General features: G+C 36.6%; 1 protein-coding gene across 1 annotated transcript in view; it reads right to left on the reverse strand.

The window, feature by feature from the left end:
• SLC15A2 (solute carrier family 15 member 2) overlaps positions 1-25,621 on the reverse strand; it is a 59,307-nt gene extending 33,686 nt beyond the window's left edge. Inside the window, exons 1-15 of the mRNA XM_077118177.1 lie at positions 25,410-25,621; positions 23,598-23,685; positions 22,876-23,017; positions 19,144-19,236; positions 17,937-18,036; positions 16,023-16,113; positions 15,678-15,755; positions 10,910-10,992; positions 10,408-10,494; positions 10,142-10,231; positions 9,992-10,036; positions 8,912-8,944; positions 8,094-8,182; positions 6,912-6,993; positions 6,239-6,373 (exon numbers count right to left, since the gene is read on the reverse strand). Of these exons, the coding sequence (XP_076974292.1) occupies positions 6,239-6,373; positions 6,912-6,993; positions 8,094-8,182; positions 8,912-8,944; positions 9,992-10,036; positions 10,142-10,231; positions 10,408-10,494; positions 10,910-10,992; positions 15,678-15,755; positions 16,023-16,113; positions 17,937-18,036; positions 19,144-19,236; positions 22,876-23,017; positions 23,598-23,685; positions 25,410-25,547 (1,374 nt within the window). The 5' untranslated portion in view covers positions 25,548-25,621. The remainder of the gene's footprint in view (positions 1-6,238; positions 6,374-6,911; positions 6,994-8,093; positions 8,183-8,911; positions 8,945-9,991; positions 10,037-10,141; positions 10,232-10,407; positions 10,495-10,909; positions 10,993-15,677; positions 15,756-16,022; positions 16,114-17,936; positions 18,037-19,143; positions 19,237-22,875; positions 23,018-23,597; positions 23,686-25,409) is intronic.
• Between the last annotated feature and the right edge of the window lie 1,371 nt (positions 25,622-26,992).

The following is a 26,992-nucleotide window of genomic DNA, read 5'->3' on the forward strand; positions in this document are numbered from 1 at the left end:
GCAAGTTGGAAGTGAAAGGATGGAAAAAATATACCATGAAGTGGTAACCAAAAGAGAGCTGCAGATATACTAATATCAGATAAAATTGACTAAGGCAACAAAAAGTTATGAGAGACAAAAAAATATCACTCTATACTGATAAAGAGGTCAATTGAGCAGGAAGACATAATAATTACCAATATGTAAGCACCTAACTATATGGAACCCCAAACTATAGGAAGCTAATATTGACAGATTTGAGGGGTGAACTAGATGGTTCTACACTAATAGTAGGAAATTTCAATACATGACTTTCAAAAATGGATAGAACATCTAAATAGAACACCAATAAGGAAATAAAAGACTCAAACAGACTCTAAACCAACTAGATCTAACAGATATCTATAGAACATCTCGCCCAACAGCAGCAGAATATACATTCTTCTTGAGTGCACATGGATCATTGTACAGGATAGGCCATATGTTAGGCACAAAGCAAGTCTCAATAAATTCTAAAATATTGAAATCATACTGTATCATCTCTGACCACAATGGAATGAAGCTAGAAATCAGTAACAGAGGGAGAACCTGAAAATTCGCAAATGTGGAAATTAAACAAAGTATGCTTAAACAACCAATGGGTCAAAGAAGATATCACAGAGGAAATTAGGAAATATCTTGAGGCAAATGAAAATGAAAACAAAACACACCAAAACTTAGAGGATACATTAGAAGCAGTGCTGAGAGGGAAAGTATATAGCTCTAAAGAAGAAGAAAGATCTCAAATCAGAGATTTAACCTCACAATTAGAGGATCTAGAAAAAGAATAGCAAACTAAACACAAAGTGAGCAGAAGGAAGGAAATAACAAGGATTAGAGCAGAGAGAAATGAAAAAGAGAATAAAGAAATAGAATCAATGAAAACAAAAGTTGGTTCTTTGAAAAGATCAGTAAAATTGACAAACCTATAACTAGATGAACAGAGGGAAAAAAAGAAAAAGGTCACAAATAACTAAAATCATAAATGAAAAGGGGGACGTTATTACTAATCCTACTGATAAAAAGAAGAATTATAGGAAAAAAATGTGCTGTGAAAAACTATATACCAACAAATTAGACAACCTAGACGAAATGGACAAATTCCTAGAAACACACCAAAAGAAAAACATGCTAACTCAAAAAGAAATAGATTATCTCAACAAACCACTATAGCAAAGATAATGAATCAGTAGTAAAAAAATTTTCCAAAAAGGAAAAGCCCAGCACCAGATGGCTTCGCAGGGGAATTTTACCAAGCATCCCAAGAAGTAAAAGCAGTCCTGCTCCAACTCCTCCAAAAAACTGAAGAAGAGTTAACACACTCTAACTCACTCTATGAGGCCAACATCACTCATACAAAAGCTGGATAAAGATATCTCAAGAAAAAAAGTTCCAGACCAACATCCCTTATAAATATGAATACAAAAGTCCTTGACAAAATTCCAACAATACACATTAAAAGAATTATAAACTATGATATAGTGGGATTTATTCCAAAAATGCAAAGGTAGTTCAAGACAAGAAAATCAATAAATATAATACACTACATTGACAGAACAAAGAAAAAAGAAAAGATAAACTCAATCGATGCAGAAAAGGCATTTGACAAAGTCCAGCACCTCATTTTTTTCATCATAAATAATAATTTTATTTAATACACTACATATAGAACACTCAAACAGCAAAATATGTAGAACTGAAAGCAGGGACTTAGACGTTTGTATACCAGTGTTAAAGGCAGCATTATTCACAAGAGCTTCGTGTATTTTGGGGCACATTGGTAAGGTGCATAAATGTTTATGATTGTTGTTTCTTCTCAGATCATTGACCTTTTTAGTACTATATAGTGTCTGTCTTTTACCTTGTAATACTTTTTAGAATATTTTTATTGAGAAATATTCACACACATAGAATCCAACCATGTTGTATAATCAATGACTCACAATGTCACCACACAGTTGTACATTCTTCATCATGATCATTTTTTAGAAAATTTGCATCACTCCAAAAAAAAAAATAAAAAGAAGAAAAAAGAATTTCATACATCCTATACTCCTTACCCCTCCCTCTCATTGACCCATTGGGTATTTCAACCTACCCAATTTTTACCCTTTAACTCCTGCTATAATTTATTTTTTTAACCCTTATTTTTTACTCATTTGTTCATACCCTGGGTAAAAGGAGTCAGATACAAGGTTTTCACAATCATATAGTCACACTGTAAAAGCTATATAGTCTTCTTCAAGAATCAAGGCTATTGGAACACAGTTCAACAGTTTCAGGTACTTCACTCTAGCCACTCCAACTCACCATAAACTAAAAAGGGATATCTATGTAATGCATAAGAATAACCTCCAGGATAACCTCTGGACTCTGTTTGAAATCTCTCAGCCACTGAGACTTTATTTTGTCTCATTTCTCTCTTACCCCTTTTGGTCAAGAAGGCTTTCTCATTCCCATGATGCTGGGTCCCAGTTCATGCCTGGGAGTCCTGTCCCACGTCACTAGGGAGATTTAAACCCCTGGGAGTTATGTTCCATATAAGGGGAAGGGCAGTGAGTTTACCTGTCAAGTTGGTATAGAAAGAGAGGCCACATCTGAGCAATAAAAAAGGTTCTCGGGGGTAACTCTTAGGCATAATTATCAGTAGACTTAATTTCTCCTTTGTAGGAATAAGCTTCATAGGAATGAGCCCCAAGATTGAGGGCTCAGCCTATGAATGAGCTGTCCCCTCTGCTTGTGAAAATATCAGAAATTTCCCAGATAAGGAAGTTTAATATTTCCTTCTTTCTTCCCAGTCCCCCAAGGGGACTTTGAAAATGCTTTTTTTATTCTTTACCCAAATTACTTTGGGATATATCAGGGTATCACACTAACCTGTACAAACCAACAAGAGCTCATGCTCTATTCAAGATTGCAAGTAATTTTGGCCAGCACCTCATATTGATTAAAAAAAATGCTTAGAAAATTAGGAATAGAAGGACACTTCTCCCACATGATAAAGGGCATATATAAAAACCAACTACTAACACCATACTGAATCATGAAAGTCTGAAAGCTTTCCCTCTAAGAAACTTTCCAGTAACAATATAAGGATGCCCACCATCACCACTGTTATTCAACATTGTCCTGGATGACGTTCTAGCTAGAGCAATTAAGCAAGAGAATGAAATAAAGATATCCAAATTGGATAGGAATAATTGAAACTTTCCCTATTTGCAGCTGACATGATCCTATATACAGAAAATCCTGAAAAATCTACAACCAAGCCACTAAAACCAATATAAGTGAATTCAGCAAAGTGGTTGGTACAAGACCCACATGCAAAAAAACACAGTGTTTCTATACAGTAGTAGTGAACAATTGAAAGAAGAAATCAACAAAAGAATCCCATTCACAATAGCAACTAAAAAAGAATCACATATCTAAGAACAAATCTAAAAAAGGATGTAAAGGATTTATACACAGAAAACTACAAAACATTGCAAAAAGGAATAAAGAAAAAGACCTAAAATAAATGGAAAGGCAGTCTGCATTCATAGATTAGTGGACAAAACATTAAGATGCCAATTCTACCCAAAATGATTTACAGATTCACTTCAATCCCAATGAAAATCCTAACAATCCTTTTTGCAGAGCTGGAAAAGTCAGTCATTAATTTCATATGGAAAGGAAAGTTCCCTCAAATAGCCAAATCCATCTTGAAAAAGAAGAATTAAGCTGGAAGACTCATACTTTCTGATCTTAAAATTTATTACAAAGCCACAGTAACCAAAATAGCCAGGCTCATGGACAGATGTATAGATTAATGGAATTGAATTGAGAGTATAGAAATCAACCCTTACATTTATGGCCAACTGTTTTTTTTTTTTGTTTGTTTGTTTGTTTGCACGGGCAGACACTGGGAATTGAACCTGGGTCACTGGCATGGCAGGCAAGAATTCTGACACTGAGTTACTGTTGCACCACCCTGACAAACTAATTTTTGACAGGGTGCCAAGTCTACTCAATTGGGAAATAATAGTCTCTTCAACAAATAGTGCTGGGAAAACTGGATGTTATATGGAAAAGAATGATGGTGGATCCCTACCTCACACCATACTACAAAAAGTAATCTCAAAATGGATCAAAGACCTATATATAAGAACCAGAACTAGAAAACATAGTGAGCCATCACTAAGACCTTTTCTTAAGCAATAGTTTCTTAGACTTTACACCAAAAGCACAAGCAACAAAAGGAAAAATAAAAAATTAACTTCATCAAAATTTAAAACTTTTGTGCATCACAGCACTTCATCATAAAAGTAAAAAGACAACCTATACAATGTGAGAACATATTTGGAAACTACATATCTGAAAAGGTTAATATACAGAATATATAAGAAATCTACAACTCAAAACAAACAAACCAATTAAAAGATGGACAAAAGACTTGAATAGATATTTCTCCAAAGAAGACATACAAATGGCCAATAGCTGCATGAAAATGTGCTCAATATCATTAGCCATTAAGGAAATGCAAATCAAAACTACAAGGTACTATTTCACTCCCAACAGAATGGTCACTATTAAAAAAATGGAAAATTATAAGTGCTGACACTTATAGTGTGAAGAAGATATAAAGAAATAGAAACTCATTCATTGTCGATGAGAATGTAAAATAGTGCAACCACTGTGGAAGATAGCTTGGCAGTTCCTCAGAAAGCTAAGCATAGAGTTGCCATATGATCTGGAAATCTCACTTTCTAGGTATGTATCCAAAATAATTGAAAGCAGGGACTCACACAGATATTTGCACACCAGTTTTCCTCGTGGCATTATTTACAATTGCCAAAAGATGGCAGCAACTCAAGTGTCCATCAGCCAATGATAGGATAAATAAAATGCAACACATACATATAATGTAATACTATTTTCAGTTATTAAAAGAAATTCAGATACACAAGACAACATAGATAAACCCTGAAGAACCTTTCAGGTTGAGTGAAATAAGCTAGACACAAAAGGACAAATATTATATGATCTCATGGATATGAAATAATTAGAATAAACAAATTCATAGAAGCAGAAATTGGAATAGAGATTACCAGGGGCTGGGTTTGGGGTATAGAATGCTTACGTTGTACAGACACTAATGCTTAAATTGCACAGAATTTCTATTTGAGGTGATGTATAAGTTTTGGTAATGGATGTAGTAATGGTAGCACAAAATTGTGAACATAATTAACACCACTTAATTATATATTTGAATGTGGCTAAAAGGGGGAATTTTAGGTTTAAATATGCTACTAGCATAAACATTTTTAAAAATATATAAACAAAAATAAATAAATAAATAAATGCATACACAAACATAGGACTGTGTAACACAGTATACCCTAATGTAAACTATGGACTACAGTTAATAATACAATTATGAAAATGTTCTTTCGTCAATTGTATCAAATGTACTATATTAGTATAAAATGTTTATAATACAGTGGTATATGGGAACCCTATTTTATGCATGATTTTTCTGTAAACCATTAACTTCTCTAAAAAAAAGAAAGAAAAAAGTTCATTGGGCTATGCATTTATGATTTGTATACTTTAATGAATGTATATTTCTTTCAATAAGAAGTTGCATTAAAATTATTTTGTTTATTCTTTTATACTAAAATGCTAACTGTATCTTTTGGTGGTAGAATTGTGGATATTTTTTATGTCTTTCTATATACTCCCCAGTCTTCACAATTAATGTATATAGTTTTATTTATATAGTTTAAAAAGTGATATTTTAAAATAAATATTTTGGGGTATTTATAGGAATGGATGTGGAAATATGCAAGACAAGTCCTTCAAGAAGACTTGTGAATTAGGAAGGTGTTTGAAATAATAATAATAATAATAATAACAGATTACAACCTTTTGAGAGCTCACAATGTGCCAGACACTAGGCTAAACACTTTGTAGATAATACTTATCCTTACAACAGCCTATGACATAGAAATTACTGCCATTTTACAAATGAGGAAACTGGACTTTACAGACAAAGTAATTTGTTCAGTGTCTTAGAGGTAGGATGTGGCAGAAACAGGAATTGAAATTAGTTTGCTCCAAAGGTTCATGCTCTTAAACACTAGATTAATGCTGTCATTTCATGTATAAATGCAAACAGACATGCTGATCATTTAAAGCACAATCTGAATGTGTTTGCAATTCATTCAGGCCCATACCTCACCTGAAAGGATTTGATGGACTCTTCCAATAAAGAATTGTTTTCATCATCCAGCACTGTCACCTTGACCTCATCATCTGCTAGGTTTAAGACCTGTAGGAATGCCTCTTGGGAACCTGGCTGGGGTGAGGCCATTCCCTTAGGACAGAGAACACATACCAGAATCATCAATGAATAACCCTTCAGACACAATGAGAATACGTATTTCAATCCTGTCTCTGAGACCCTAGCCCAGTTAGCCAAGATAACACAGATTTCTCCCTCTGAAGAGCATTTGGCTTAGAAAGTTCTGAAGGCAGTGAAGAGGAAGAAATGCCAGCTCAATGGAGCAAGCACCAATGCCAAGTAACAAACTCCAAGCTTTCTGATGGAGCTGTAACCTCATACCTCATTCCCCAATAGTGGTTATTCAGTCTGCTAAAGGTATTTTGTTGAGCAACTAGCAAGATATCATATAAGTTTGTGATCCCAAAGGGATGGTTAAATGCCTTCTATATTATTGTTTGGGAATCCCCTGACAGTACACTCTGAATCACTCCAATGGGAGGTGGGCCTTATTTTGCATTGGAGCTCTTACCTACTATATAACAAGTACTGTACTAGGTGCCAGGGAGTCAAGGTTGAACAAGACAGATATTGCCCTGTTCTCCTGGAGCTTAAAATTTGTGGTACTTACATCTATTTTTATTTCTATGGCTGCTGCAACAGCAAATGCCAGACATGCTAGGATCATACCAACAGCCATTTTCCTAAGTGATCTGCAGAGAAAGATAAGAGACAATTATATCTAAACCTTAGACCATAAAGGATTTTATCCAAACTCCTGAGCCTACCATTAAAAATCTTTCTTGATTTGGTCCCAATTATTTTTCAAAATATTTCAAGAACCTGCCTTCTCAAATCCTTCTTTCTTCCCTTTACCTGAGACAGTCTACTTAAGAATACTCTTCTCTGTAATACACCACATCTTCCCATCTCTATCTTAGTTTATGATGTTCTTTCTATCCATTATGTCATAGTAACAAAAATAATAGTAATACAGCTCAGGTTTATTGAGCATTTACCAAATGCCAAGTTTTATGCAAAAGCTTTACATGGATTGCCTAGTTTTTCTATTCTTCAGAAGTCTTTCAGAAAGGTCTCTCTTCATTCTCTAAACTTCTCTAGAATTTTTATCTTCTAAGATCATTTATCACATTTTACCTTGTGTAATAGCTATGCCATGCATTTGCTCTAAATCTCTTACTGAACAGTAAGCATCTTGGTACTAAACTCAGTAATACCTGCTCAATGAATGAGTAAATGACAAGAAGTCATTTCAATATGGTAAAATGGTCATCAAAAGGAAATTACTATTAAATCAGGAATGACAAGAAGCTTGAAAATTTTCTTGGTCAAATTTTACAAAGATTAACACTCCTATTTAGAATGGGGAAAAAGCTGTAATTAGGAACAATTCTATCCCCACTTCTTTCAGATCCCCCATTTGTTTCATTAGAACAATGGGAGGTTTAAATGGATTAATTGTCACCAAAGGCTTTGCACTTCTTTGAAGAGGCAGTATTCACATACCTATCTCACAAACTTTTGACTTTCTCTGAAGTCTAGACCTACCCTCTCAATATCACACAGTTAGGACTGCAGTAATAGCTTAAACTCTGTAAAATAAGGATTATTAAGATCTAGACCCCACCCTCCAATATTAATAAATACTCAGTTTAATATGGACAAATTGGAGCAGATAAATGATAAACCAAAACAAATCATCACCTAGCAGAAAAGTACTGACACTGAATTTATGCCAAACTGGGCAAAGATTGAAACAATATGGGATAATATAGGTACAGTGAATACTTACGTGAAGTTAATTCCACACTTGGAGACCAAACGATAAATGCCAAGATCAAACAATGGGATGAAGATAAGGACCAGAAAGGGATTTAGTACCTGTAACAGCATAGTAAGAAACACCCGTTACAAGTGTTCTATTAAGAGTGTAAGCATGTGCTCATACTTGCTTGTGGGTGATTTCTCTCTCATATCCACACACACTTTCATCAAACAAACTCCAGAATGAACTCACATCTTCCAGTTCCTTTATGCCCAAGAGCCTATTTCCTTTACATAACACCTTTGTTTCTAAATATCCCAGTAGGAACAATTTCACTCTGAGCCTATGTTTTTCTGCTAATTGTACCAGAAATCTTCCCTTCTATTTACACTCTTCTTTATCCCAGTTCCACAGCCCAAGGGGAAAATGTCATGGCCAGGAGGAAGAAAGGAGAGAAAGAATTGGGGATAGTTGACAAGGGATTAAGGAAAAAACTAACTGATCACCAATAAACAGAGATTCTGACTTCACTTCTCACACAATGAAGCCTTATATTTTCTTTAAGGATATTTTCATTATGTTACCATGATATGAAAAATCCAGTGCCTATACTTTACCTTTGGGCTCAATATCACTCTCTCTGGAGTTGGGCAGGAGCCACTTACTTAATGGGGATGTGAAGGAGAAGTGTGAGGCTTAAGGAGAATGTTTTCATCCCTATGCTTGGCACTCCTTAGCATACAAGGAGAAAGCCTCAAAAGACCGTGTTAATCCTAATAATCCTAATAACTACAGGTAGGGTTACAGATGAGGAAAGTCTCCATGACCACAGAGAAGACACCTACCTGCATCTGGTCAGGCTGAAGGACAAAAAAGCCCTGAAATATTATAATAAATTATATTTAGAATATGGCTGAAGATGAAACACACTTATATAAATATTCTTGCTAATTAGTAGGTGAGAAGCATATGAGCAAAAATACATCAGGTCTTTGATTCCAGGCCACAATCTTGCCTGTCAGGGTATGCAGAAATGGCTTTTGGATATGTTTGATGAAGGCAGATGGGCCCACAAGAAAATATTATTTTCTGTGTACTGTACTTTTCTTAACTTGAGAGAAAACAGAGTCCGTTTTTTAATATATTTTTTAATTCATTTCAGTAACAGCAGTTAGAAGTGGTAATGACAGGAAGGACAAGACATCACGGTCAGGGTGAAGACCCCAACCCATATAACTGTTCCCAAAGTTATTCTCCAGAGGGTCAACAAGAGGACCACCAAACTAAATTCTGGAAGTCCAGAGGAAGGGAGAAAATAAAATTATATTTGTCAGGTTCCAAATGGATTGCCTTATATGACCCTATCATCATCCCACACTGCCTGTCCTCTTCACAACTGAGAAGGAAAAAATAATAATATGATAATCTAGGAGGTGGAGCATTGAGAACAAATGTGGCACCTTATTTGAGTAGGCTAAAGAATGGAGGTTGGGAAAAGAAAAAATACCATTTACGACTTTCTCATCCTTTCCATATCCATATACAAAATATCTCATTTCCAAGTCCTCTGCTGGGATTCCTCCCTGAAAGATGGGACCAATTGTGTGTAGGACCAATCAAACATGTCCGAGGGCTTGGCTTCGATGAAAGAAAATAATCACTAACACAGATCTGCACCACTTCATTTGCTATCCTCTCAATATTTCTTGTGTGCCTTCAAGCTTTTCCCATTCCGGTAGACAAGATTCTGTTTTTTTTATTTCTAGACTAGATTTCTTTATCTTTGCCTTCTCAGTGACTTCAGGCTAAAAGCATTTCCATAAAGAATCTTAAGTCAGCTTTCAGGCAAAAACACAAAACAATTAATTTCCTCCAAATGGATGACTAAGAAGATGATAACGTCTCTGGAAATATGTTTGACTCACCAAATTCCCATTCATCTTGGTGGCTTGCAAAGTCCACCGTGAGCCCTAGAAAAGACAAAAGCTATTATGAGAGAACTCTTACCTGTGAGAGGGAAGGGGCTAGGAGAAAGGGTAGCTTTCAGAAGAATTATTCTAAAGAGCTCTTCTTACCTGCTGATCCAAAAGAGCCCAGAACATGGGTAATGGAATGTAAAGGAACAGTACCCTGGTCAGTACCTTCACATCCTGAATGAGCTGCTTCTGCAAGTAGGAGGAAGAAGGAACAGGTTGAATTGCCAGATATACCACTCATGGCTTTCTTGCTTAAAGTGCATTGGAACAGTAAAATAACAGGTTAAATGCAGTAGGAGGGAATCAGTTTCAACATTAAGTAAGATTCCATGAAGTCATAAGATGTTTCTACATTTCCTACTTACTGGATATTTCTCAGCTGCCCAGTCCAACCAGTGCTGTCTCTTTGGAATATCCCCAGAACGGTTCTTGAAACGGTTGGAAATAGCAAACTAGGGTAGATCATAGAAGATACAAAGGGAGAGGAAAAGAGAAACCATACCTTGCCATTTCCAATTCATTATCCTCTCCCTTAAACACATACTCTTAGTGATTTACTCCAACTCTTAGGTCTAATCAGGCATTTAGTTTTTAAATATTTCAGATACAATTTTCTCTATCCTTATTTTCTGTTGACACCATATGTTCAGAAGATTTTTGACAATTTTTAAAAATTGTTACTTTTTTTTTCCTTACTTAAATGGTTAAGTAAAGGCACAAAAGATGACTGATTGATTTCACCTTAGCAAAGGATACTAAGTAGAACAGAGGTCCTCAAGAAAATGACCCATGTTTGAAGTCCCATATGCTCAGCATAGCATCTCTTTCTGTGATTGTAAAAGGCAAATAAACTATTTATGGACTTACCCAGATACATTTGATGACTTGAGTCACTATATTTCCTTCAGGAGGTGGTTTTTTGTACATCTTGCTTCCCATTGCAAACACAACTGCAGTTGATACACAAACAAGGCTCTTAGCTTCTCATCTAGCACATTCAGTATGTTTTTACTTAGGACACTGCTGAAGTGTGGGAATGAAAAGCAAATCTCATAAAGAGGGAACTGACTCACACTTCTTGGCTTTGGAGTTACAAAAATTACAGAACCAAGACAAGAACAAAATGGTCAACTGTTAAGAGATTAATCTGTTGAAACTTTCATGTAATCACAGAAATGGAAGTCACCTTTGACTCCATGCTCTTTTCTTCTTTTCCATATCTTTACCAATATTTATTGATCCTCTTTCTTCAATTTATTTTTCATCTGTCCCCCTGCACACACACACACACACACACACACACACACACACACACGCCTTTCCATTACCACTGATTCCACTCTTGATCAGGACCTCTCTACTTCTAGTGTGGACTAGTAAATGACCATCAATCCCCAGATCTCCCTTCTCTAATGCCAGATTAAAATCTTCTCTCCAGGATCTACCCAATAAAACCAAGATCCTTAAATGAAAGGCATTTCCAAATTCATTATCATTCTGATGGTTACAGTTATCACTATCTGTTGAAACTTTATTATACATAAACTGTTAAGCAATTTACATACATTAACTGATTTAACTTGAGAAAATATATACTACTGTCTCCATTTTACACATGAAGAAATGAAAGATTAAAGAAGTTAACTTGGACAAGATCACATAGTTAGAAAGTGTAAGAAACTGGATTTTTTACCTGAGGCCTATCTGATTCAAAAATCTATGCTCTTAACTACTATAAAATACCCACCTTTACTTATTCTCGCATCAGACACTGTACTAGACACTATTGGTAAAAAAGATGCAGTTCCTATTCTCAAAGGATATCATCTTAACATACTGTTCCCCATTTTGTTTCATTAGTCTTCTTTAGATACTGTGCACTGACCGTTATTCATCATTCTTACAAAAATTTCTATCCTGTACCATTTCTGTTCTTTACCTCATTATTACCCATAACATACATCTTTATCCTTTATCCTCATCTACACAGCTAATTATAGATGAATTTTATTTTCTTATTTTTCCTTTTATTTTTCAAATTACTTTGAGCTGGCATCACTTTTATAATTATAAAACATTTTCTTCAAGTTTATCAAATTTAATTAAAATCAATGAGCAGATTCTATCTTGGTATCTTTCCAGATGTACTTGTCTCCTTAATGGATTTCCCAATCCTAATAAGATGCCCTTCTAGTAGATTCTCTGCTAAAGATGCTTTATTCAGTGACCAGGAGCACTGCCCAATATCCTTACATACTAGAATATCCTTAATCACCTCACTTTTCTTCCCTCCCAAACTTTCTTATTTCCCCATTCCTCTTAGTCAGATTCACTCTACCACATTTTCTTCATTCATTTTCTCACTTTCCCCAAAGCTTCTCCAAATAGCATCCTTTACCTACAACAGCCTTTTTATTATTGATATAAATGATAGGTCAGGGAAAGAATTCTAATCCTGGTTGTCAAGTGGGCAGATAAAGAGGTAGTTGGACAAGAGGAAGATTTTGGATAGGAAATAGACTGCTCTTGAGATGGAAAATGACCCTAGAAAGAAGCTGCAAAACCTTGGGAATGTTGTCATTGAATGACAATAAGAAGGCTGTGTAATCAACTCTACAAGACCACACTTCAATTTAAAGACCACTTAATAAAAGAAGAGGAAAAGAGTTCCTCTGCTATCTTTTTCCCGTGGTAGATGATGTTGCCTCTTACTTCAAAAAGAAATTAGAAGCCTTCAAATGGAAATACTGTCAACTTCCTGCCACCAAAATGATAAATTCCTGCATCTTCATCCATTTTCTCCAAACTCCAGTTAACAGTGATGTTCCTTCTCCTATCCAAAACTAATTCTCCCATGTCGCTTATATTGCCTTTAACTTGCATCTTCAACCTCTTCCTCTACTGGATTCTTCCTAATAATATTCAAAGATGTTCAATAAATTTTCTTGATTCCATGTCACTTTCTAGCTATAAATACTTACTGTTTTCACCTTCTTACCCCTTATTCACTTCCCAATTTACTCCAATCAGGTTTCATCTTCCACCAATCTACCATAACTTAGGTTACCATATCAATAACCTCCTTGTTGCTATGTTTAATGGACATTTTTCATCCTATCCCAATTGCCCATTCAGAAAAATTTTTTATTGTGGACCATTCTGTCTTCTTGAAATCCTCTTGGTATCCAAGATACCACAACTACCATTTAAGCCATTCCTCCTTTGTCTTCTTTGTAGACTTTTATTCTTTGCTTGTCTGTTAAATGCTAGGGCTCCTCAGAGTTCTGTCCTAGGCCCTCTTTTTACCTTACTCTTTGGTATGTCCTGCTATCTCAACTATTTTCATGATTTCATTGCCATCCATACACTATAGCTCCAGATCTAAATCTATAGCCCAAACATTTCTTCTGACATCAAGCCAAAATTTCTAAATAATTGCTTGATAACTCCAATTAGATGTCCAATGACACCTAAAATGCAATATGTCCAAAACTAAATTTATTAACATTTAGGGCAATGTTAATAAATTTAGTTTTGAACATTTTGCATTTTCCATTTTGTGAAAAGTTTCCATCTTGTGGAAAGTTCACTATCTCAATTATTGGCGCTACTATCTATTCAGTTGCTCAAGGCAAAACCCTAGACTCAACCTTGATTTTTCTTCTCCTACACATCATATATCTAATTATACCAAGTTTTGTCAATTTTAATAGGACTGGCATGAGGACATGGTGAGTGGGGACTTTGCTTCAAGTGCAAAATTTAAGAGAATGCCAAAAAAAAAAAAAAACGACTAATAATTGAGGTAAATAATATACCTGTCTTACCTTTATTTCAATTCTGTCTCCATATTAGTCAAAGCTAATATTGTATACTGAAATATAAAAATCTAACAATCATTCCTCTATTCAAAACCCTTTTGTATCTCCCCATTGTCATCATGATAAAGTTCTAATTCCTTAACTACTTGAAAAGTCCTTCACTGTCAGGTTTCTGCCAATCTTTTTAATGCTCCTGCCATTCTTAATTCCTTTATGTCCTTCAAACATATCATATCATCTCACCTCCTTGTTTTAAACATATTATGTCTTATTTTTGCAATATTTCCAATCCATTCTTTGTCTGATTAATTGTTGCTCATCCCTTAAGTCTCATCTAAAATGCCATTTCTTTAGACAAACCTTTTCTGACCCTCAAAGTCAGGTATCCCTTCAGTTTGTTCCTATATCTTTCTCTATACTGCCCCAATTGTGGCAATGATCACACTAAATTGCAAATTCTTGTTTACTTGTCTATCTCCCTCTCCCTTCTGGACTTTATAAGCTTTTTGAGAGCACAAAATCTGTAGTTGTCTAATTCACCATTATGACCCTAATGTCTAGCATGGAACCTGGCATCATTTAATAAATGTTCGTTGAATAAACTAATGAATGAATGAACAAATTAATTAATTAAATTGCAGTGAAAGGTATAAAATTGATATTTTAACTAGCACTAATAATGGCAGCTAATACTTGTTTAACATTTCATAATTTGTAAAATGTTTCCACTTACAGCATCTCTTTTGATATTCATAATTACTCTGACATGTAATATTATTATTGTGCAATGCTCCAAAGGAGAAGACATAATAATAATTAGTGGAAAACCAGAAAATTATCTTTAAAAATGTTTGGCTTGGGAGGGAGGAGGATGTAGACAATGTATCATCATGAATTTGCTAGAATAACAGACACATAAATTTCACTTGGAAGCTATGGGTATTTCTATCAGCTTTTCAGTAGGAAATAATCAGACTGAACATTGAGTCTCTGGACTGCCTTTCCTCTATTAAGCTCTTTATGTGTTGGGGCTGGATCTTTTCCATGGGGGCGTCACCCTAAGGCTCAGAGTGAGAACAGGTTTCCAGGTCAATGATTAGAAATAATCATGCCCAAGTTTCCTTCTAGATTGGATAAACTAAATAACACACCCACTCCCCTCTTCTCCTAGGATTGAGCTCTCATTGGTAAAGAAAATGCCACCTTATCTAAGTTACTTCAGTTTCCACTTATATCATTTTCCACCTATGTATTTACTCAGATTCTACTTGCACAAGAGTGAATGCCTTGGGAGCTATGCAGAGCAGGGTAGAAATAGCTAAACCTAGAGCTGCTTTAAAAGACCAGTAGAATTTAAAATGTCTTTCAATAACAAGATGAATAAGTATCAGATTAGGTCAGCTAGGTGGGGAGAGAGGATTAATTATCTTCCTTGTTTCCTTACATATTGTAATGTAGGACAGTGGATCTCAAACTTGACTACACATTAGAATCACTTGAGACACGTAAAAAAACTATAGATGCCCAGGCCCCATGCTCAGAGATCTTGGTTTAATTGGCCCTAGTTGGGGCCCAGGGATGAGTCTTTTTTGAAGCTCCCCAGAGAATTCCTTATTGTGCATCCTTATGCATTTTTTAAAGGGCTTCCATTATACTCAGTTATCTCCAGAGGCTTGGGAAAACCCCTACAATAACACTTACCTAATAGGATTAGTGGGAGGATGGAATGAAATAGTTGGTGTAAAGTGCCTACATGAAGCTTTACACATGGCAGGCATAAATGATTTTTAGTTTCCTTTCCCGCCTGTACCTACCAAGAGCTATCACCATAAGCAATCCTGGAACCCCAAAAGCCAATGCGTAGCAGTCTTCCCCAAAACACTGCACATCTCCTAAAAGAAAATGAAAAAAGAAAGGGTAACCGTGTATCTGGAATCTTTGAGGTTCTGTTCTGCAAGTTCAGGTACTTGAGGCCATCCTACTTCCTCCCATCACCTAATCCATAATCCTTCTTTTGGACAAAACAAGTCAAGACCAAAATAAATTTTCACAGATTTTCAAGCCCTTATAATAGAAGATGGAGAGTAGGAAGTCTTGCATAGCTTTTTGGGGTGGCCAGAGTAAAGTCTTATACAGAGCCCCTCAGAAATAATCCTAACCTCTCAGCATGGGTGTGATAAATGTAGAAATTAAGCTCCCTGCATTGATGGAGAGGTAGAAGACTGAGAAGTATCTAGTCCGTTCCTCTGCCTGAAATAAACAGGACAAAACATCAGTGCAATGTGCAATGGGTGCAGTTCCACCCCACCCATGATCAGATTTAGAGCTAGAGGTACATACAAAGAGACAGATTAGCTATTTTAAAGCATGGCTGGTAGACCCCAGGGAAACATTTACTCACCCTTCAAACTCCAGGATATGGATCTAACATTTTTTTACACCTTTATCTGAGCAAAAATGATCATCCTGTTTTCTATACTACTTGTGTGTCCCATACATATCTATTAACATTAATTTCCTTTCATTAAATGTTTGTTCTTACCAGTAGATTGTGAATTCCTTTATGGTAGAAATCATATCTTACTTATTTCTGTAATCCCCAGTACCTAGCAAAGCACCTGATGCAATTACAGATTTAATAAATATTTTACTGATTGGATTAAGTGAATGACTGAGTTAATCAACAGATTTTGTAGAGTGTGTAGTGGAAAGAGGACAAGAACCTAGGACAGTGAAGGGAACTATAGATTAAGTGGAAGAGCTCACCTGGTCTTTCAGAAAGTATAAAAGGAAACCAGCAGTATAAAAGCATAAAAGGAAACCACTTAGAACTGGTTAGTGGAGACTTAGAAGTGGAATTTGTCCTATTTATTGGAAATACATTTGCAAGGCAGTTACCAAATGAAGCAACTTTCAAATAAAGTTGCTGATGCTTCATTCTTTACTTGCTGCTGTGCTTTGTTCTGGCACTCCAGATCTCTTCCTGACTCATTAGAACCATCAGTTCTTCCTCATTTTCTATTTATAATGTGCCTTCCTCCCTCTTCTGGTCCCCATTTAAACCTCAGCCCACTCATCTAGCTTGCATAGCCCCTTGTGCATAGAATCTCACTTGCTGAAGGTTGGTTTTCTCCCCAAAGACATCAAGAAATCATAATGTATAGACCCTTGAACAGAGAGTATAAAATAATTCAAATGGTCTAAAAGTACAAGAAACAGAGGAAGAAAGTCAAAGAAAGAGAATAGAGGGAGAAAGAGCAACACAGACACTGTATCAAAAAGAGAGACACACAGAGAGAGAAGCAGAAATATATACATGCAGACAGTCAAGAAAAAAAAACAATGAGAGTAAAAGAGAGAAAGCCAGAAATTTTTACTACCTATTCCCCTTGCTTTTCTCATACTGTTCCATTTTTTACATTATTCATATCACTGGGTTCTTTTCCATGACAGTGACAAGTATATAGGAAAAGAAGGAATGAGCAGACAGGTATGCTCATCTATAGCAATCTGTTCTGTTTCATCTTGATCAGTCAGTTTACCCTTTCACAGAATCTCAAGGCCAGAGATGCTATGCTTAAGTCAATTCTACATTACTCACCACCCCTTATTCCCAAAGTACTTATCACATTTATTCTTGAATACCTCACGAGAGTAAATTCACTATTTCCAACCCTGACTATTTGAAAATTCTTCCTTCCACTAAGCGAAAAGCTGGCATCCTAAAGCTTCCATTCATTGGTCTCAAGTTTGACAACTGACATCCTTCCAATATTTATAAACAGCTATAATATTCTTCCTGGTTCTTACCTAAGCCAGGCTAAACATCCCCATTTCTTTTAACCTGTCCGTATAAAGCATGACTTTAATCCATCCACTGCTGTGGTCACTCTCCTTTGAATATGTTTGAGAATTTCTCTCTGTTAATGACCAGTGCCCAGCATTGAATACAACTCCTTAGACAAGATCTGACCAGTGGATTACTTCAATCTTGGCAAATGGTTTCCAGTTCACTACCCCTTTTCAATCCCTGATCTGCATTCTTAAAAATACAGAAGTCACAGGACTCTTACATGTTTTTCTTCAAATTGGTCTCCACCAAAAGCTGCCACACAGGGTTTGATACCTCCTGTCCCCAGAGCTATCAGACTCAGGCCGAAGAGTGATAAGACTCTGAAATGAAAAGTGAGGATACTAACCAGGTTGTTACTAAAAACAACTGTAGAGGTGGAATATAGAGCTGCAGAGAGGGAAAAAATGTATAAAACGGCAAATTTCCCTTCACATTTCTACAGGGAACAATTTCCATCTGTCATCACTCCTGGAAGAGATTAAAGGGCACTTAAAATCTTTATGGCCCATGAGCCTCTGTTAGAAAATATGAATTGTATGGGAAGATTTTGTCCTTAGTAGTTCCATTTGCCTCTTGTGTGCACTAGATAGAAACAGATACTAAAGGGACTCCAAATCTAAAGCAATGATTCTCAATCTTATCTTAGTTCTAAGGGATATTTCAGTAGAAAGATCATGTATACCCTTATCCCACATATCCTTACTAACTACAAAATGGAATATTAAAATTTTCTGTAATTAATAGAAGTTTCATTGTTTTTGATGGGATACCAAACAGGTTGTATCAAATCTTTTTTAAGTCTCAAATAAAATTCTTAACTGACAGGAAAAACACAGGTGTACGCACATTAAAAACACGAACACATAACATCTGCTACCTGAATAATTGTAATCCTCTCTATGGACTGAACCAACGGATCTCAGAATTTATCAAATGCTTCTGGCTCTATAGACATCAAAAGCTTAAGTAAAGAGAGACAGCAACTTCAGTATATGGAACTATACATAAATGGAAATATTCCAGGCCTTTGAATATGACTTCCATATTGTCATGTTAGGGAAATATTAAAGACCTTTTATTCTAACCCTGGTGAAGTACAGATGTGTGGGAAGATGACTAGGTGAGAAACTGCGGAAGGTGTGAAGGTTTTAATTATTGTTTCCAATAATATGAAGAGTTTTTAGTGAAAAGGATACTAACCAGGAATTCTACAAGTCTCAAAATACTTAATACAAACAAATGAACTCAAATAAAATAAGAAAGATTTCAACTGGTCATATCTTTTTTACTTGATCAGTTTGTTAATAAAGCAGTGGGTTGAAAGATCAAAGGATATCATGGCAAGAAAACAGAAAATCACCTGTAATGAATACCTGAGACATTTACCTGTCTAATGGAAGAAAAATGGCTTTCATGATTTTACTCACGTGTGTACCACTTGTCCCCCCAGTATCGGTAAAGCACCCAAGGACTTGATCACATGGCCCAGCACGTATACCAAGGAGAGATAGATGATTGTCCTGTTGAGAGAGCTAAATAAGTCAGTCTATAGACAGCATTCAAAGGCTTGAGTAATACAGGCTCAGGGTTCATACAGTTCACAGTGTCAGGATAAATGGAGATGGAGGAAGAGGGGATGGGGGAGGAAAGAGTTACATGAGAAATACAAATAGAAATAATAGTGAGAATAATGTAAACAGACCAGGAAAAGAGAGAGCAACTGGAAATTCCCTTCTACTCTCTTCTCATACCTGTCCTTTACTGCTCCCCTTCCACTTCTTCCTGCCCCTACATACTCAGAACAACCCTACTCTTCTGCAGATATGAAAATACCAGGGTAGGTCTGTACACAGTAGTGACAATGTTTTAAACTAGGAGAACCGGAAGAACAGGATAATTTGGACGGAGGTACTTTTCTCAAGGAGTGTTTTTGGCTTTAGAAAGTGAAGGAGTAAAGGAAGAACTCCAAGTATACAGGAAACAGGAATGGCTAACACACAGGACCTTCTCTAAACCCAGACATCAGGACATAGAGAGAGATAAAGGGCTTTTGGGTTCAGCCTGTGTTATCTGGAGACTTGGGTTAATTGTAATCTCTACCATAATTTCCTCATAGACCAGTTACCCAGACAAGAAAGGAGCCAGAGACTTACTATAGACTGTCTAGAGATAAAGATCATGCAATTGGCAGAGACTTTCTAAGGAATGACAAACAGGAAGTAGAAGATTGAGAAATTCCAGTAAGAACATATATAAAATACACACATTGAAATATGGCACACTACCTCATATTGCACACACTTTTCATGTGTATTAACTCACTAGTGTTCTCATTACATATGCAGAATGTTAGCTTCAGAAGAATTTTGGAAATTGTATAGTTTAGATCTGTAGTTTTAATGTATTACACACTAGTGTGGAACATAAAGAACAGTATGAAGGTAGCAAGGAGAGGCTGAATATTTCAGACATCTCAGGATATGGATTTCTCATTCTAAATGCCTAATCTTCTTAGGTTGGCTAGAGAAGGGCCTTTAGAGGGCATAATGACAGGTAGGGGGAAATAAATGACTAATCCAGGGCTATTTAACATCAGGCCTGGTAGGGTCTTCTAGGAAAAGTTTCCCTTTTTGGAAGAAAAAGAATGAGTAGGAAATAAAGGGAAGAAAGAAGGACCGGAAAGGGACTAGATATCATGAATTCAAAAGAGTATCTTTGCTAGATGTAAGAGAAAAAATATATAAGGAGTCTGAGTTGGAGAAAAGGGAGTCTGGGTAGGAAGATCAGATCAGCATCAGATTGTTGGACTGAATGAGAGAAGGGTAAAGGAAGATGGATTAGGAGGAAAATAGGCAATATTCTAGGTGAAAGACTCAGAAGAATTAGCCTAGAATATGAAGGATATAAGAGAGGAAGCTAATGGCAGGAAAGAAGTTAAGGGTGACTTAGAAATTCTGCATTGAAAAAGGGACACTGTAAATCCAACCAGAGAACACACAACTGTTTTAGCTAGATCTGATCAATCCCTCATTTTACAAATGAGGAACAAAGGACTCCTAAAGTAATATTTGTATTAGTATTAGGGTTAGGTATAGAACTTCAGCTTTCTAACTTGTAGCTCAGGTTTGTTCAGTTTTATCATGGACAAGTTATGTGGAGAAAAAGGAAAGAGAAGAAGGAGAAGCTATAACTTTTATTTCATCATAAGACTATCAAAAGCTAGAATTATTTTCAGCAAGGGCTTAGGAACTGACAAAGAATATATGCAGAGACAGAGAAGGAGTATATGCAGTGATGGCAGAGGAAGAGACTTGGCATGAGGCAAAGAGAGTCAACTTTGACCAGAAAAAAATAATAGGAGGGGTGAAGGACATATTATAGATCCACTCAGAGGAAAGAGAAAGGAGGACAGTGGAGAGGACACTCAAAAGCATCTGTGGCAGTAAACACATTTAAGAGAGTGTTCTAAGTGACTGCCAAGGTCAAGAGTCCCATATAATAGGGATAAGTCAGAAAGAAATTAAAATAGATATGAGGATAGACAACCTATGACCTGGAGTGGAGAGATAAGAGAGATACTAGAGAAAGTAGAAGAGGCCAATGTTGGAGTTGTGACAACACTAGAGAGGAACACAGATAGTTGGAGATAAAGATCTTTCTCTAGGAGAATGAAAAGGTTTTGTCTATCATATTGGTATTGCATGTGAAGTAAACAGAATACTTTATATCACAGGAAAAAATTCTGCTGCGATATGATTCAAAAGATAGGGAGATAGGGTGTAGATGCAGGGGTAAAGAAGTCTGAACACTTTGAATTCCAGTAAAATTAATATTTCTTGCCTCTTGTCATCTAACCTGACGAGAGATGCAAGACTCAGAGAGAGATGAAAAGGCACATAATGAGAAGAGAAAAAAAGAATCATAAGGTGAAGATACTAAGGAATAGGTTGTTTACATGAGAGTGAGTTAATCTGTGTGTACATAATAGAAAATATTATATAATAAAATACTAACAAGATAAACATAATAATATAAAACTAGCAGTAGAAACTTTGACTAAAAATATTTTTCTCTCAATAGAAATTGACACCAAGAATAGCATTCTAGCATTTCGTTAACTACTTAATTAATATTTATAGAAATCACAAGAAGTAAATATCTACGCTTGGTAATTTCTGTTTTACATTGTGTATTATTGGCTATTTTTACCTATGTGTAGCTCTGAAGGAAGTCTCACTTCTATTCTGGCATAAAGAGTTCCTTATATAAGAATTAGGGGCTCTGGGTACCCATTTTCTGTTAATAAAGCCATGATTCCGGGACAGCAGAAAAAAGATTTTTAGTCGAAGCTCTTTACTACGTTCAGAAGATTATCCCTTAAAGTTTCGCACAGTCTTTCAAATGTTATAGGAGGTTTTCCATTCCCAAGATAATACCTGAAGGACAGTAAACACACCACAGACACATGCACACACATACACAGCACAGACAGGCAGAAGAACACATGAGAGATGAGGGTACTGAACTGAATGGACCGTAGTCTAACTCGTTAAAATATTTATTATATTCTTGTGACTATTCAAAATATCCACAAGAAGGAAACCACAGAAAGGGGCTAAAGAAGACAACAGGATATGGTAAAAGAAATTAAAGAGGGACCCAGTGGCACGATGGTGGCTCAGTGGCAGAATTCTCACCTGCCATGCCAGGGACCTGGGTTCGATTCCTGGTTCCTGCCCATGCCAAAAAGAAAAAAAAGAGGGACCCATAAGAATATACTAAAGAAGTTAGAATTACTCAGTATGGAGGAGAGATGGGGAAATATCAAATAATTATACTAAAGTCTCTAAAATGATAAATTTGCTGGTGGGTAGCAATCACTATCCCCACCTAGATCAAAACAAGAATCAGTCTTAAACTACAGAAAGGAAGATTAAAATTAGATATAAGAAAAAAAAAACCTCCTCACTGAAAAGGGTCTTGAAATATTGGAATAATCGATAGTGAAGAGATGTAGACTTTCTGTGCTGTCATTCTTAGACTCTTATCTGTCCTGGATAAAATGTGAATGTTCTTGCTTAGAGGCAAGAGGTTAGAAATGAAAACCTGTACGATTAATCTGTGAGCCTCCTGGGGACGTGACTGCCCATCTTCCTTACTTGAATTTTCCCAACCAGGAATCAGCAATGGCTGCTCCCAGGATGGGAGTGAAATAACAAAGGCTGCTGAAGGCATGGTAAACAGATGTGGAGGTGTCTTCATTCCAGTGCAGGAAATACAGGAAATACAGGGTCAGCACAGCTGAGATGAAAAAAAGGGAGACAAAACAAGATAGATGAATTAAATTGACTATGGAGAACAGGCATATCTGGTCTCTGGGCTTCAACACTGCTATCAGTGATCTGAGCGGGAGGGAAGTAGAAGCAGGGTCTATGGAAGTTATGTGATTGAATGAGGCTATGCTATGTACAAAAAGAATACTTCTCTCTCCATTTGAGGCATCCCATAGCATCATCTAGGTCAAACTTGATAGTAATATGGTGTTTCCTACATCTGTTTTTCTCTTCCCAACAATAATATGATTAAAAAACCCAAGAAACAGGTATGGAAAACAGAACTCAGATGATAAGAGCTTTCCCACTTATATTCTCACAGGCTGTGTTTGATTTCTGCTAAGCCTCTCTGTTCTTGGCTTATATGAGTTATTGGTTGAAACACAATTAGGCATTTATTGGAAATCTTGGCCAAAGGAAAGCACTATTTTGGACTAGGACAGGAGGAAGAGTGGATAAGGAAAACAATAACATACAAGGAGGTCTGGCTGTTACAAACATGGAGCGGGGTGAGTGGAGAACAGCAGAACTCTGGGAGTCAAGGTTACCTTTCATGCCATAATAGGAAAAGCGCTCACAGAATTCATTCACCACAATGAAGGCAATGCTCAGTGGATAATTGGAGCCACAGATTTTCTATGAAACAAAAAGGCAATGGTGCAGGCATTAGTTTTTTTCCCTACTTAAACAGCTAGATTGGTCCGCACTGAAAGTGCTCGCATTGCCTCTATATGAATAATAGAAGCTAGTGTAAATATTACTTTGTTCCTCAATCTTTTAACATAGAACTGCTTAGACCTTCCTTGCCCCCAGATACCTAGATCTGCTCATCTTCCTACAATTACTAAATGAAAAGTCTGGGGACCCGGGAAGGAGAAAAATCAAACTTTATTTCTAGGAACATGGCAAAGAGTTGTTCAACGGAGAAACTGATGCCCAAGTTGTTAGATTCAGATATCAGCTTCTGGCTTTGCTGCACTGTAAGGACTTGCTCTCCCATTTCCATCTGACACACATAAAGTGTACTGTTCACCATGCTGGCAGGAGTCCTGGCAATATGAGGTTTCCCATGCAGTAGTTGCAGGAACCAAGCAGAATTCAACATGGAAGACGGAGATCCGTAAAGGTCAGCTGATGGATCATCTTAAATCCTGCAAAATGAAATATCCACTCCTCCTGCCAGAGATTCTATAACATTTTTATAGAATCTATAGTTGACATTAAAAGGACTATTCCATTTCATACACTATTTCAAGCCAGAATATAAGCAATGTCATGTTTTACTTCAAATACCTACCCATTATGAGAGGGGGGATGGAGAATAGTCAAACCTTATCATAAAATTTATATTGTCTCTGGTTCTTTTCTTAGTACATAATAAGTACACACATCTTTGTAAGCAATCTTAAATCTTTTGGCGACAGAAGAGATATAACTAAATAAATAGATGAAGTAAATTCATATTTTCTCTCATTTACCCATATAGATGTACATAAATAGCCACTCTAAATATTAACATGTTAGTGCATGATAATAACCCGCCTGAGAGACACAGTAAGCTAGGATTCTCACCTTCCCAGCTCATAGTTTGAAAATTATGCAACCTGGAGTTTAGGTAACACACTGTCACTGGCTATGTATAACACAGTCACTGGCTATGTTAACATACCAACACTGGCCATGTCATTACACCTGTCTTTATGCCTCAGTACTGTTATTCTAGAGAAATGAGAATAATTCCACTTCTTGGTCCATGGCAAAAAACTCAGTAAATATTGGCTATTATTATGATATTCTCTTCACTTACAGGATTTTGATAGGAAAATTGAATGAAATAATGAATTTGGAAGTTCTTTAACAAATCATAAATAAAACATTATTGGTATTTCTTTGTTTCTCTGTCCTAGTTTCCACTGTAAAATGGGGAGACGTGGTAACAGAGACTGGATCTATCTAAAACTGCCCTTGGTATCTAACATCAGGCTCTGCACACAGGGATAACTAAGGCGTGAGCTTTCGTATTGGTAAGAAAGAACAATCACACACAGTTCTCCAGACAGCATTGCTTGCCAAGTTTCCCTGGACATTCAAATTGCCTTTTGTCTCTCCAAGGAAACTCAGAATATGCAATAAAACATGACAAATCCCTGGATCCCAACTGAAGAACTCTGACTACTGCTACTCTCCTAAGTAAAGAAGGCTACTGTTCAGACTTGCTCATTTTCAGGTTAATTCAAACTCCAGGTGAGGATAGTTTTTATATCCTAATACAGCTCAGCCGGACGCTCCAGAGGCCAATCAAGAGAGCTGGAAAAGAAAGGCCATTCCCCTAAGAGGCAGAACGGAATCTGAGGACTCACCGGAGGTGGCTTCTTCGGAGGACTGGGAGGTTGAGGTGGTCGCACCTCTTCAGTGGAGACAGGTGAAAAAAGAGTTTCTTTGGACACATTTTTCTGGAAGGGATTCATGGCTGGCTCACTTTCTCTGTCCTCTGGCATTTGGCTTCAGGAGGCAGTTGGGACAGCTGCCAGCCTTCTGTGAGAAGGGGGACTGGGAGAGGGAGGAGGAAGTGGCTTCGGTAACTAGATTTAACCCTGTGAGTGTTGGCTTCTGCAGCCGTCTGGTCCAGAAAAAAGCAGGAAACTACAGGAAAGGAAAGGGCTGTTTCTCAGAAACTGGTTCCAAGAAATGATTGTATAAGATAAAGCATGAGGAAGTGAGAACACCCATCACAAGATGGGAAGAAACATAATGCTAGAGAATTGATGAGGAAGACCATGTTTAAGAAAAATTATCTTTGGAAATGACAGCAAGATAGTTAAGAATATGACTTGGGCATTAATTAAAAACTGATGTCAGTGGATCAATAGCTGCTCTTTATTGAATATCTATTACAAACCAGCTTAAAATATATTCATCTACATATTAATTACATATATATTATGTATGTTATATATTTAATTATTACTACTGTACCCATTTTACAGAAATTAAAGTTCCAAGACACTAATTTGTCAAAAGCCATGTGGCTAGTAAATGGTAGATCTGGAATTTCTACTGTCATGACAGATGTGAAAGATAAGATTAGTACAGTATCAGAAAACTCATGGTCAAAATTCAGACATGCGAGGATAAAAGTATAAATTATGGTGGAACAATGTAAATGGAAATGTAAGAAAATTGGAGGATTGAGATGTATTGAGAAAGGAAGCATTATTACAAATTGGAGATAGAGTAAAAATGTTAATTTTGGATATGCACATAACAAAGTTAACTTAAAAATATCCTATAAGCAATTCAAGAGGTGAAACTAAAGAAAATGAGAGAAAAAGCTTGCTAATATTGTTCTTTTTCTTTGCTAATTTCATTCCCCGAGTTCTCAGTTTCTCACTTCAAGATGCATCCCTCTAGGAGGATTGTAGGAATATGGCAGAGTAGAGGGCTCCAGGACTCAGTCATTCCTCCTGAACAACAGGCAGGGCCTGAAACAATTATTTTGAAACTCCATGGGCCAGGAGGACACTTCCAGGGAAGAGGGAAGAAGCAGCTGATAACTACGGTAAAGAACAGTAATTGCTTTCTCTGCGCTGTGGCTACTGGCACCCATTTCCCACTCTTGCAGCAGGCTGCTGTGGGGTGCAGCCCCTGGCTAGCTCACTGGTGTCAGAAAAGGACATAAAAATCTCTTCCTCAAGACAAGGGATGAGCATCACCAATCACTGATTGCAGCTTTTGATTAGCAACTTCAGATTTCTGGTGACCCAGTACTAAGGGCATCCATTGTTTCAACCCATGGAGGAAACTTAAAAATGTTATGCTTCCTCAGGGTTGTGGAGGACAGTTGGTCGAAGGGCTGCATTTGCTGAGCAGGTCAAGATTTGGGGGGAGCATGGAAGAAGCTCTTAGCTCCCTTCCTGATCTCCTCCCTAGAACACTTGGAGCT

This window comes from Tamandua tetradactyla, chromosome 10, assembly GCF_023851605.1.
Source record: "Tamandua tetradactyla isolate mTamTet1 chromosome 10, mTamTet1.pri, whole genome shotgun sequence".
In the NCBI taxonomy this organism is placed as follows: Eukaryota; Metazoa; Chordata; class Mammalia; order Pilosa; family Myrmecophagidae; genus Tamandua; species Tamandua tetradactyla.